A 13,854-nucleotide genomic window follows, 5' to 3' on the forward strand; every position below is an offset into this window, starting at 1 on the left:
TGTAACGCGCTCATTTGGTCAACCAACTCCAACATTCTTGACCTATTTATTACCGATAATATATATTTAAATTATACTTTCTAAATTTTAAAAACTATTTAATACATTTAGAGACGTCCATTTTATACGTGGAGCTCGGTATTCGCGAGACCCGTCCTGAATAGAAAGGGAATATTTAGACGGAAAATGGAGAGAGAATGAGGAACATTTTTTTCTATATAGATGGGGTCGGAGACGGGATTATATTTCCCGTCCCCGCCCAATCCCATTAAAAATATATATATATATATATATATATATATATATATATATATATATATATATATATATATATATATATATATATATTAAAAATATAAATTAGTTAATTTTGAGACTTTAAAGGTAATATTTAAACTAAAGCTATTTCGTATATTTTTATATATATATTATAAATTAGTTAATTTTGAGACTTTAAAGGTAATATTTAAACTAAAGCTATTTCGTATATTTTTTTTAAGACCACTTTCTAATATTAAAATTTAAATTTTTAAATTTTTTTTTTGTTGATATATTCAAAAATAAATTAGTTAATTTTGAAACTTTAATAGTAATATTTAAATTAAAACTATTGTACGTTCTAATATCAAAGTTTGAATTTTTTTTTTAATTTTATTGATAGAACGTTATATATATATATATATATTAAAAAATAAATTAATTAATTTCGAGACTGTAATAGTAATATTTAAACTAAAAACTATACGTTCTAATATCAAAATTAATTTTTTTTAATTTTGTTGATAGAACGTTTTATATAGATATGTTTGCTTAAAAAATGTATTGATTTATTAATATTTTTTTTAATAAATATTATATTAAAAAATAAAAATTTTAAAATAACTATTTTTAAAAAAATAATAAATAGAGAAAAAGTTAATTGTTGGATTGGATCCTTACAAAAATAAATGAAAATTTTCGTAGAAAATGAAATAGGCAGCGGGGATGGGACAGGGAAGGTTTCTCTATCCTCATCCCGACCCGTGAACATCTCTACTACTTTGTCTTGAACTGAATTTTTAAAGTTCTTATCCAGTAAACTGTATTTGTTGGTATATGTAATAATTTTCAATCTGTTGATTAAGTTGGATCAATCCGTCTCATTAATTGTAATATATATATATATATATATATATATATATATATATATATATATATATATATATATAAATAATGACAGCTAATTATCTAACACTCACCGTTTATGGAAAAAGTACAAAATGAAAATTAATTGGATTATTTAAATAAATATTAAAAGCAAATATTTGTGGACACACCACTTACACATTAGACAAAATAAGTAATTTTATTTTATTTTTATAAAATTACAAATTATTAAATTTGAGATTAATTATTAAGTTGACACGTGTCCCATATTTAATTTCAAAGACAAAAATAAATAAATTTTCAATTTTAAGGCCACATATCTCCAAATAATTAAATTTGAGTCAAATTTAAACCAACATTAAATATATATATATATATATATATATATATATATATATATATATATATATATATATATATATATATATATATATATATATATATATATATATATATATATATATATATATTAATCCAATAAGTCTAAATTCAGTGAATGAGTCGAAGAAGCATTAAAGTCCGAGAAGGTTGAAAAACACTCTAAATAAGATGACCGAAGACTCTTTGAAGATCGTCGGATTTTAAAGATCAAAACATATGTCACAACCGCATTCTTGATGGCAGCAGACTTGCGAATGTGCGACATTCACTTTCCACCGACAAGTGAGTTAAGCTAATTCGTTCTTACGTCGCCTGGCGACGTATGATCGAGCCACTCGATTTAAGAGGAAGGTTTTAGAAAATGAGGGTAGAGAGAGATTTTTGAAAGAGACGTTATTATATATGCAAACAAGAGAGTAACAACAACAGCTCACTCACAGTATATAACTATTGGTAGGAGGATATGACTGAAGATTTAAAAACTTTGAAGATAAAATTGAAGACATTTGAAACATAAAAAACATGAAGAAGATCGACGAGCTTAGGGTCGATCCAGCTAGATCGACAAGTGAAATGTCGAACGAAGAAGATCAACAAGCTAGGAGGCCAATCACAAATGATTTATGCTATGTTTATTTTGAATATAATTAATTAACTCACTAATATTAAATTACCAAAATTAATATTTTAAAAATGAAGTAATTAGATTAAATAAATATTAAATGATTTAAATATAATTGATTATTCATTGATTATCTATAATTGATAATAGATTGACGTAGGTTTAATCAATTATTTAACTAGTGTATTCGAATTCCACTTTTGCCCCTCTTCAATAGCTTTTTAAATTAATAAAAATTATCCCTAAACTTTTAAAAGTTTTAAAAATAATTTTAAATTTAAAAAATTAAATAAAATATCTTTTTCTGCCAAAAATATCAAAAGCGTTCATTTTAAAAACTCAAGAACCAAATAGAAATTAAGTTTGAACTCGGGATTAAAAAGTATATTTTATCTAAAATTGTGCTAAAAACCTCGAACCTCCACACGTTGGATTTTATGTCCTAAAACTCATAGTTTGTAAATAAAAACATATTCTATTTTCAATAAAGTTATTATTGTTGTTTATTCAGTAAAGATTGTTATTGAATAAAATGAAATTTACGATCATTAATCTGAATCCAATAAACTAAGAACACTCTGGCTATAGTATGATTACTTGAACTATATGTAGAGACATGAGAGTGGATCAAGTTCAAGTATATAGTCAAAATGATCTATAGTATAAGGATACGACCGAGTACCTTATTCTGGGGACACTATGGATGCAGCTCACTTTTGTATATGATATAAACAATGTGATCACTAAATTGTACATGTGGAGACATGTGAGTGGGGGCGTCCTATGCAATGAGTATTGCATAAGATCGGACCATGAAGAAAACAACTCTCACCTTATAATGTCGTTTACTATTGAGACTGATTTTCTTTTCATTCGATAACCTAGGTAACTCGGTTTTAATCCTGAGCTAACCATGAACTCTTGTTTATTCGGAATTATCCTTAGATTTGCATGGGTGAGAGTGGCTCTAGTTCACCGACTCAATAGGCCTCCCATTTCAGGGGTAAGACTGGGTAAATGACTGGGGACGTGGGGTGCAAGATGAAATTTACTCCTACCCACTTTTAGGGATAGAAGAGAGGTAGTTCCCTTAAGCACTAACTCCAGGTCTTGAACAAGGAGCCCCACCCTCTCATTGGCCTGAGAGGGATTCGGTTTACTGGTTGGACCACAAACCAATTGTTCATTAGAGGATCAGTGAGACATAAGGAACAAGAAGTAACTTTAGGGGTAAAACGGTAAATTGACCCAGCTCTAGTTACGAACAACCTGTGAAGGATCGACTTACTAATCATGGTTATATTAAATGGACAGAAATATATCTATAGTGAAGGGAGTGCAACTACTAGGCTATAGTGGAGTGTCCTAGTAGTTAACGAATGTTGGTTAACAAGGTTAATGAGTTTAGCCGGTTAATCTTGGATCGTTGGAGCCCATGATCTATAGGTCCATTAGGTTCCTCTGCTAGCTCATATCGGACTAAACCATAGAACAGTGTGACGAGTGAATTCGAAGTGTTCGAATTCAAATTAGGGAATATGCGCTACATATATACGATATATTTAACCGCATTTTTGTTTAATTTACGAATTAAACAAAAGGAGAGAATCTGAGATATTTAAATAAGATTTAAATATCTTAATCAATTATGTGTCGGAATTGATTGGGATTGGCATTTGAATTAATATTAAATATTAATTAAATAGTTTAATTAATCATTTAATGTTACTTTAATTTGAAATTCATTATTCAAATTAATTGTTGAATTAAAATGAAGAAAGTCAAAATGTTGACTTCATCTCATGTAAAAATCCATGTTAGTGGAATTTTGAGGTGTCAAAATTTGGTTTAACCAAACTTGCATGTTTGCCAAATAAACCCCACAAGTTTGAGTGGAATTTTAAGTGTCAAAATTTGGTGATCTCAAATTTGCATGAACATGCAAACATGACTCTTTAAATAGAGTGATCATGGTACATGGAAGGTCTTCTTCTTGGTGAAAAACCTTGAGAAAAACCTCTCACAAACACTCTCTTCATATATACAAAATCCCTCCCAAGTTTAGTCACTCACCGGATTCCACAATCCCGTTCTAAGGCCGGAGGATAGTGGAGAAGACACTAGTGGTGGTTCGAAACGGGTTCGTGAGGAAAAAGAAGTTTGAACTACAAAAGGTTAGTATTCAAACTCATTAAGTTTTAATACTTATGAACATGCTAGTTATTTACTATAATTGATGTTCTAAAAGTGCCTAAGATCCAAATTGCTTCCGCATGTGTTATATTAACACCATCACCACAATGATATGATATTGTCCACTTTGAGCATAAACTCTCGTACTTTGCTTTTGGCTTCTCCAAAAAGCCTCGTACCAGTGGATATATATTCCTTAAACTCATGACCAACCCTTTAATTAGCCGATGTGGGACTCCTCTCCTAACAATCCTCCCCTCGAACAAAGTACACCATAGAGCCTCCCCTAAGGCCTATGGAGCCCTCGAACAACATCCCCTTAATCGAGACTAGACTCTTTTTCTGGAGTCCTCGAACAAACTACACCATTTGTTCGACACTTGAGTCACTTTTGACTACACTTTCGAGGCTAGCAACTTATTTGTTCGACGCTTGAAGATTCAATTAACATGATGTTAAGGGCATGACTCTAATACCATGTTAGAAACCACGAACCTCCACAACGGTATGATATTGACCAATTTGAGTATAAGCTCTCATAACTTTGCTTTTGGTTTCCCCAAAAGGTCTTCTACCAGTGAAGATAGTGTTCCTTACTTATAAACTCATGATCAATCCCTTAATTAGTCGATGTGGGACTCCTCCAAACAATCCTCGACAAATTGTATCTAGAATGTTTTATTGTATGCTCCACTGAAAGCAAAAGCCCTCTGAAACTTGAACCAAACATGTGAGACTAAAAGTGAAACCGAAGATAAGTGGCAAAGCAGAGAGACCAAACATCAAGCCGAGCATGTTTGGAATGACCTTTTAAGCGCTCGTAAAGTCCTACTTCTCTTGGAAAAAAGGCATATGAAAGCTAAGTATTCAAGTTTTGAACTGATATAATCAAAGCAGCAAACGCTCAACTTGAGAACTATGAAAGCAACCAACCTGGTGACAGGGGATGCAAGACAGAAGCTCAAACAGGCCTTCTTGCTTTCAAGCAGAAGCCCTTCTGCAGCAAGAAAACAGCACACACCACTGATATGGCATGACGGTTCCGAACCCTTGTCGAGGATCAGACCGTGGTAGTAGTAAGCCGCAGCCTGATATAACAATGGTCCGACACGACCAGCAGATATCGAAAAACTTGAGATAGGCACATCGAAACCCGCCACTAGCAATATTATTCGCTTGGGCCTTTAACGAATTTCCGTCAGCCTCACGGTTTTAAAATGTGTTTACTATGAAAAGACTCTAGCCTTACTCCAACCAGTGTCTCACATTGTCCGGTGTCTGTCTCTAATACCATTTGTAATAGCTCAAGCCCAGAGCTAGCAAATATTAATTGTTTTGGCCCATTACGTATCGTCGTCAGTCTCATGGTTTTTAAAACGCGTATGCTAGGGAGAGGTTTCCACACCCTTATAAGAAATGTTTCGTTCCCCTCTCCAACCGACGTGGGATCTCCTCTAAATAAGTAGAAATCTAGGGTCGTTATATAAGAGCTCTGCACAATTCTGTGATAGATCCACGGGCAAGAACACAATTCATTTCATGACAAACAAACATTTTCCAATCATATGCATCTTATACACACCTCAACTACTCAAAGAAAACCATTTTGAATTTATAAAAAGGAAAAGATGACCAGCAACCGAACTAAGAACACCTAAATTTTCTTTTCCCAGTGACCAAACAGCACTTCAAGCAATAGCAGCAGCCAGTTTATAAAAGGGCAGAATCAAACCTGTATCCTCTACAGCAAGATCTTTTGAAATAAGTCGTCTAAGACGTTTCTGAAGATCAGATTGCAGTGGGAGGGAACAAACACAACTATATCTGAGATTGTAACAGTCCAAGCCCACCGTTAGTAGATATTGTCCGTTTTAGCCTGTTACGTATCACCGTTAGCCTCACAGTATTAAAACGCGTCCACTAGAGAGAGGTTTTTTCACCCTTATAAGGAATGTTTCGTTCCCCTCTCCAACCAACGTGGAATTTCACAATCCAATACACCCTTATAAGGAATGTTTCGTTTCCTCTCCAACCAACGTGGAATTTCACAATCCAATACACCCTTATAAGGAATGTTTCGTTTCCTCTCCAACCAACGTGGAATTTCACAATCCAATACACCCTTATAAGGAATGTTTCGTTCCCCTCTCCAATCAACATGAAATTTCACAATCCAATACACCCTTATAAGGAATGTTTCGTTCCCCTCTCCAATCAACATGAAATTTCACAATCCAATACACCCTTATAAGGAATGTTTCGTTTCCTCTCCAACCAACGTGGAATTTCACAATCCAATACACCCTTATAAGGAATGTTTCGTTTCCTCTCCAACCAACGTGGAATTTCACAATCCAATACACCCTTATAAGGAATGTTTCGTTTCCTCTCCAACCAACGTGGAATTTCACAATCCAATACACCCTTATAAGGAATGTTTCGTTTCCTCTCCAACCAACGTGGAATTTCACAATCCAATACACCCTTATAAGGAATGTTTCGTTTCCTCTTCAACCAACGTGGAATCTCACAATCCAATACATCCTTATAAGGAATGTTTCGTTTCCCTCTCCAACCAACGTGGAATCTCACAATTCAATACACCCTTATAAGGAATGTTTCGTTTCCCTCTCCAACCAACGTGGAATCTCACAATCCAATACACCCTTATAAGGAATGTTTCGTTTCCCTCTCCAACCAACGTGGAATCTCACAATCCAATACACCCTTATAAGGAATGTTTCGTTCCCCTCTCCAACCAATGTGGAATCTCACAATCCACCTCGGGCCAACGAGTCCACCTCCCTTAGGGGCCAGAATCTTTGTGGAATCTCACAATCCACCTCCCTTATGGGCCAACGAGTCTACCTCCCTTAGGATCTCACAATCCACCTCCCTTAGGGGCCAGCATCTTCGCTAACACACTGCCCGGTGTCTGGCTCTGATACAATTTATAACAGCCTAAGTCCACCATTAGCAGATATTGTCCACTTTTGTCCATTACATATTGTCGTCAGCCTCACAATTTTTAAAACGCGTCTGCTATTTGATGGAAAGTAGACACAAAAGGGACAAATGTTAGAAATTACATATTTCTCCACAATGGTATGATATTGTCTACTTTGAGCATAACCTCTCATGATTTTGCTTTGAGCTTCCCTAAAAGGCCTCAATCGAGATAGTATTCAAACTCACTGTCATTCTCTAAATTAATCAACTTAGGACTCCCTCCCAACCATCCTCAACGTCACAAATCAAACAATCAAGCAGACAACTAGTAGTAGTACAACAATAGAAGAAATAATTATGAAAAAATCGTCGGAAATGGAATGAATGATTAAGAAGGAGACAGAATGAAAAATTAAAGAGAAATTAACAGATCGGAGCACCGATTGATTAGAAAGAAAGTGTTAGAGAAACAGAAAAGAGTTACCGGTGGGAGAGAAGGTTCGGGGAAGCATTAGAAAGGATCCGATAAGAACCAAAAGCACAAAACGCGAGAGAGAATCTGAGAATAGGAAGGTGCAGAGGCCGAGACATAACCTCACATGGCGGAGTAGTAGAGATCGCCTCGTTGCCCAAGGAGCTGATTCGTAAAATTCCCAGTCCCACTTCTCAAACGGCGCCAAACAGTTTATGATTTACTTTTGGCATATATATATATATATATATATTATGAAATTGTCCACCTAATTTTTAAATTAATTTTAAACTAAATTAATAAAAATGTTTTAAAAATAAACTTAAATTTTTAATAATGTTTAAAAATATTTTTTTTTGGAAAGTTGTTAGTATGTTTAAAAAATATGGATGAAATTTTCAAATTAGTATTAACATTTTTTTATTTTTATAAAAAAAATTTAGAATATTCAAGGTTAATATACGGATAAAAATCGTCTACTGACACCCCATAGATTATCTCCAAACTTTTTAATGTTACTTTTGAAAGTTTATGATTATTTTTTAAACGTGATATTAACGGTAATGATATTTTTGAACTTTTTTAAAAAGTTGAATAGTATTAATAAAACTTTTGAAAATTTATGTGTATTTTTTTGTGTTAATTTAACCGTTATTTAGATTATTTTTAATAAAACTAAAATGTTAATTTGTAAAAACATTTTTTTTTTCTTTTTGTAAATACAGATTTGCTAGAGAATAAATAATAAATAAGATAATTATTAAGTAAAATAAAAATAAAATAAATATACGTTCAAAATTGTATTTTTTTAAAAATAAAAAAATTAATTTTAGAGAAATTTTTATTTATTTCAATCGAAATTAATTCAAATTTAATTTGGAGCGAAATGACAAGATTATCCCTGTTTGAAATTTTGTGGGGATCTCAAAATTCACCGTACGATCTCTCATTGTTCCATTCTACGGTTTTGCGTACCTAATTTATTCGGCGGCTCTTCTTAAACTACCATTTCGTCGACGCCTCTCTTCTTCGCCGATCATCTCCGTGGCCCGAATTTTGCCGATTTCATGGCGAATCCGACTCCGGCTCCTCTCGTCTATGTCCTTTTGGCTTTGCTGTTAGTCTCATCCACGATGGCAACCTCCGATGTCCCTTTCATTGTCGCGCACAAGAAGGCGTCGCTCACTCGGCTGAAATCTGGCGCCGAACGTGTCTCTGTCTCCATCGACATTTACAATCAAGGATCTTCGTATGTTCCGTTCGATTTCGATTACATTTAATTTGATTTCGCGTTTGGTTTTTAGATTCAGTATACTCCCCCTGCGGTCTATGTGATCTAGATCGAATCGTATTTGCGCATGCGTCGTTTGATCCGTTATGTTTTGTTCTGGATCTGAATTGGATTTGGTTGTGCATTGTTTTGTGATTGTTTTTATGCTGGATGATGAAAGTCCCACCTCGGCTAATTTAATTTAGGGAATGGTCATGGGTTTATAATCATGGAATACTCTCTCCATTGGTATGAGACCTTCGGGAGAAACCCAAATCAAAGCCATGAGAGCTTATGTTAAAAGTGGACAATATCATACCATTGTGGAGAGTTGTTCGTCTAACATGGTATCAGAGCCATGCCCTAAAATTAGTCGTGTCAATAGATTGGTAAATCCTCAAATGTCGAACAAAGGACTCCAAAAGAAAAGGAATCAAGCCTCCTCAAAGGCATAGTAAAAAATGACTAAGACTCCAAAGGAGACGAGCCTCGATTAAGGGGGTGCGTACTTTGTTCGAGGGGAGGTGTTGGATGATGAAGGTCCCACATTGGCTAATTTAGGGAATGGTTGTGAGTTTATAATGAAGGAATACTCTCTCCATTGGTATGAGACCTTTTGGGGAAGTCCAAAGCAAAGCCATGAGAGCTTATGCTCAAAGTGGACAATATCATACCATTGTGGAGAGTTGTTCGTCTAACATGGTATCAGAGCCATGCCCTAAAATTAGTCGTGTCAATAGATTGGTAAATCCTCAAATGTCGAACAAAGGACTCCAAAAGAAAAGGTATCAAGCCTCCTCAAGGCATAGTAAAAAATGACTAAGACTCCAAATGAGTCGAGCCTCGATTAAGGGGATGCGTACTTTGTTCGAAGGGAGGTGTTGGATGATGAAAGTCCCACATTGGCTAATTTAGGGAATGGTTGTGAGGTTATAATGAAGGAATACTCTCTCCATTGGTATGAGACCTTTTGGGGAAGCCCAAAGCAAAGCCATGAGAGCTTATGCTCAAAGTGGACAATATGATACCATTGTGGAGAGTCGTGTTCGTCTAACAGTAATCAATGATGAAGAATACAAGACTCTGGGTTTACTTGAAAGTTTGAAGGGGTGGGCAACTGGATGTGAGATTTGGTGCATTTGTAAAAAGTTGTTTTTGTTGTGGTTGGATACCGAGATCCTCAAGGCTATTATGAACTGAAACCAGGCATAGTTTGCTTAGCTGCATCAATAACCAATGTATTTTGGTTTTTTAATGTAAATTTTCTTAAAAGGGTTTACCAAGTTGCTTGTTTTGACGATTGCTGCATTGTCTGTCTGAATATTCGATCATCTACTATGATATTCGTGGTCACATTCCAGAAGTTGTGCCTAAATCTTGTTTCAATAAGGGCTGCTACATTTTGCACATGACACGAAAATATAAACACAGCCTCTTGGAGTGAATCTTTGTCGAAATTTTACAATTTGATGTAAATTTATTTGTTTTGAACGGTAGCCATGGGTGAGAGGAGGGAGAGGAGGGTTGTGTGTGTGTGTAACGGCCCAAACCCACCGCTAGCAGATATTGTTCTCTTTGGGCTTTCCCTTTCGGAAATGCACCCGCTAGAGAGAGGTTTCCACACCCTTATAAAGAATGCTTTGTTCTCTTCCCCAACGAATGTGAGATCTCATCACGTGTGTGTTGAGCACTAAATGAAAAGTAGAAATTGTCCAAATCAACTCGGTACGAGGATCTATTTGACATAAATGGAGCCAATGATCTGAAGCTTATGCTCACTTGAGCTTACTTTAAGGCAAAGGAGAGACTTAACTCTTTTGTTTTTTCAATTAACTCTGTTCTCTTTTGTATGTTTTATTTCTAAGTGACCCGGTTTCTTATTTTCCGACCGATTGTTTGTATTTCCTTTATAATGATCACCAGGACGGCGTATGATGTAAGTCTGAACGATGCAAGCTGGCCAGGAGATGTCTTTGATGTTATCAGTGGCGAAACTTCCAAATCGTGGGAAAGACTCGACGCGTAAGCGACACCATTTTTTTTGTAATCTTTCGTATATGCCATCGTACCCTCCACCGGGTTTTCATGCGACTAACACAAATCCGCTGTGTGACAGTGGTGGTCATCTATCACATTCTTTTGAGTTGGAAGCAAAAACAAAAGGAGTGTTTCATGGTTCACCTGCTGTTGTCACATTCCGAGTCCCTACAAAGTCTGCTTTACAGGTAAAGTATCCTATCAATAATGGTTATGGTTGTGTTCGGGTTACTTAACCTACAGACGTTTTACCGTTCTTCTGGATATCTGTAGGAAGCCTTATCGACCCCAATTCTACCGTTGGATGTCCTCGCTGACAGACTACCCGAGAATAAGTTTGAGTGGGTAAGTTTAAACCGAAAATTTGTGCTCTGCTTCAAGCGTAATGATTTATAGTCTTATCCGTTCGGTTAACTGATGCAAACTTTTTCTTTCGCATGGAATTTATCTTTCACTGGGGCATGAATTCGACAGGTTAAGGTATGATCCATTCCGTGCTCCCATGCTCTTAATTCTTCGGTTAATATCTATTACGTATCGATTCTCGATCTCATTTTATACCATACCATCACAAAGTTCGTGCTTGCTGCATCGACTTTTGTTCTTTTGATCGCTGTCTTTTTATTCACACGAGATTATTTTCCCTCTGCAGAGGCTGCTCGCTAAGTACGGTTCCCTGATCTCAGTGAACTCCATTGTCATTCTGTTCATCTATCTTGTGGCCAGCCCATCAAAATCTTCTGCAAAAGGAAGCAAGAAGAAGCGTTGATTTACGATTCGGAGATAGCTCGAAAAGTAGTTTTAACTGTGTTAAAATAGAGGATTTTCCCTGATACTTTGTTGGGTTAGCAAAGGTACAGAACTTTTTGAACTGATAGGTTTTTCGTTCACCCCCCTAATGAAGTCGAGCCCGAGGAAACCGAAGAGTTAATCACAGGCACGCGCTGAGAGTCGCCGAACACATGGTGCAGTAATTGACTTGTTGGTTTGTTAAGTTATATGCGGATTTGTTCATCATATTTCAGAGTTGGTTTCTTCCTTTCTTAGCCATGAATCCTTGTCTTGTGTTCTTTTCCTTCCAACATACGCAAATGATTAGAAAATTGACGGGGTCTTAAACCAAGTTTGGTGTTTCAACTTTTTAATTTTTAGAAAATCTTTAGGCGGAACGAACAATATTTACGACTAATGGGTAAGAGTAGTAAATTTTGAGGCTGACGGCGATATGTAACGAGCTAAAGAGAATAATATCTACAATTGATGGGCCTGAGTAGTAAGTGGGCTAAAGCGAATGATCGGTGGGTCTAAAGAGCAAATTTTGAGGCTGACGACGATATGTAACGGGCTAAAGCGGACAATATCTATGATCGGGAGGTTTGAATGAATAGCAAATCGTAAAGCTAGCTAATGGCGATATGTAACAGGCTAAAGTGGACAATATATTTTGAGACTGACGACGATACATAACGGGCTAAAGTGGATAAGATAATATCTACGAGTGGGATCGATGGATCTGAATAGCAAATTTTGAGGCTGACGACGATATGTAACAGGTTAAAGTAGATAATATCTACAACCAAAAAGCAATATCTACAACCACTTTAAGCTAGTCTCAAATGAGAAAGTTGAATAGGGAAATGATAAAATGAGTCAAAAACAAATTGACCAATAAATGGCTTAATAATTAAGGTTTAATTTGAAATTGTGAATTGTATATTTTAAAAATTAAGTTTATATGAAATAAATTAATCTTCCATGAGAAGATCACAGAAAATACAAATAAATTAAAATTTTAAGGATATTAAAGAAAATTTTGAAATTTGAAATATATTTTAAAAAAATTATGGCTATTTTAAAAATAAAATAATGAGTTTTTTTTGTTCTTTTGTAAATATCCAAAAATGAAATTTCTATTCGCTTCTTCTTTCTTCTTCTTCAATTTCATTTAATTTCCTCCATTTTGTCTCATCTCTTCTTCTTCTTCTTCGCTTCAATATCCAAAATTTTCTTTAATATCGTCGTCTCTGATTAGACCAATGAAATTTCTTCTATTCATTTTGTCTGATCTCTTATGAAAGAGATCTAATGGGCCAAGACAATATCTATTAGCGGTGGGTCTAATCTTTTCTTATGAAAGAGGTGTAATGGGCCAAGACAATATCTACTAGCGGTGGGTCTAATCTTTTCTTATGAAAGAGGTGTAATGGGCCAAGACAATATCTACTAGCGGTGGGTCTAATCTTTTCTTATGAAAGAGGTGTAATGGGCCAAGACAATATCTACTAGCGGTGGGTCTAATCTTTTCTTATGAAAGAGGTGTAATGGGCCAAGACAATATCTACTAGCGGTGGGTCTAATCTTTTCTTATGAAAGAGGTGTAATGGGCCAAGACAATATCTACTAGCGGTGCGTCTGATATTTTCTTATAAAAGAGGTGTAATGGGCCAAGACAATATCTACTAGCGGTGGGTTAGATCTCTTATGAAAGTCTACAACGGGTTTGATTTCTTGTGAAAGAGGTTATGCAACATAGGGCTATGCAATAAAATTGAGAGGCTTAGGCTATACAATAAAATCTGAAAATAATATTTACTAGTGGTGGGTCTATACAATAAAATGGGAAAAATGGGAAAAAGTGAATAAAAAAATGATAAAAATATATAACATTGCTTAATAATTAAGTCTCAATTTAGAATTGCGAATTGTAATTTTTAAAAATTAAGTTTATATGAAATAAATTATTGTTCCATAAATTCGAACTTTTTTTATTTATAATTAATTTAT

The 13,854-nt window shown here is 34.9% G+C and overlaps 1 protein-coding gene across 2 annotated transcripts; it reads left to right on the forward strand.

Annotated features, from left to right (window-relative positions):
• Positions 1 to 8,714: 8,714 nt before the first annotated feature.
• Positions 8,715 to 12,124, forward strand: LOC111792167 (uncharacterized). 2 transcript variants are annotated; one of them, XM_087123445.1, is made up of 5 exons: positions 8,715 to 9,012; positions 10,957 to 11,055; positions 11,150 to 11,258; positions 11,344 to 11,589; positions 11,723 to 12,124. In XM_087123445.1, exons 1-4 carry the CDS (start codon positions 8,831 to 8,833, stop codon positions 11,464 to 11,466), a joined length of 513 nt encoding a protein of 170 aa, XP_086979571.1. In that variant the 5' UTR covers positions 8,715 to 8,830; the 3' UTR covers positions 11,467 to 11,589; positions 11,723 to 12,124. The 2 variants fall into 2 exon arrangements, with proteins under 2 accessions (XP_086979571.1, XP_086979570.1); XM_087123444.1 differs by having other exon boundaries at positions 11,344 to 11,550.
• Positions 12,125 to 13,854: the final 1,730 nt, after the last annotated feature.

This window comes from Cucurbita pepo, chromosome 4 (assembly GCF_057944985.1).
Source record: "Cucurbita pepo subsp. pepo isolate OVF chromosome 4, ASM5794498v1, whole genome shotgun sequence".
Classification (NCBI taxonomy): domain Eukaryota; kingdom Viridiplantae; phylum Streptophyta; class Magnoliopsida; order Cucurbitales; family Cucurbitaceae; genus Cucurbita; species Cucurbita pepo.

Excerpts from the sequence above, each read along its gene's own strand:
- LOC111792167 (XM_087123445.1), top strand. The coding sequence starts at position 8,831 with ATGGCGAATCCGACTCCGGCTCCTCTCGTCTATGTCCTTTTGGCTTTG. Across the intron at positions 11,056-11,149 it reads TCGTGGGAAAGACTCGACGC|TGGTGGTCATCTATCACATT; the intron begins GTAAGCGACACC and ends GCTGTGTGACAG. Across the intron at positions 11,259-11,343 it reads CTACAAAGTCTGCTTTACAG|GAAGCCTTATCGACCCCAAT; the intron begins GTAAAGTATCCT and ends GGATATCTGTAG.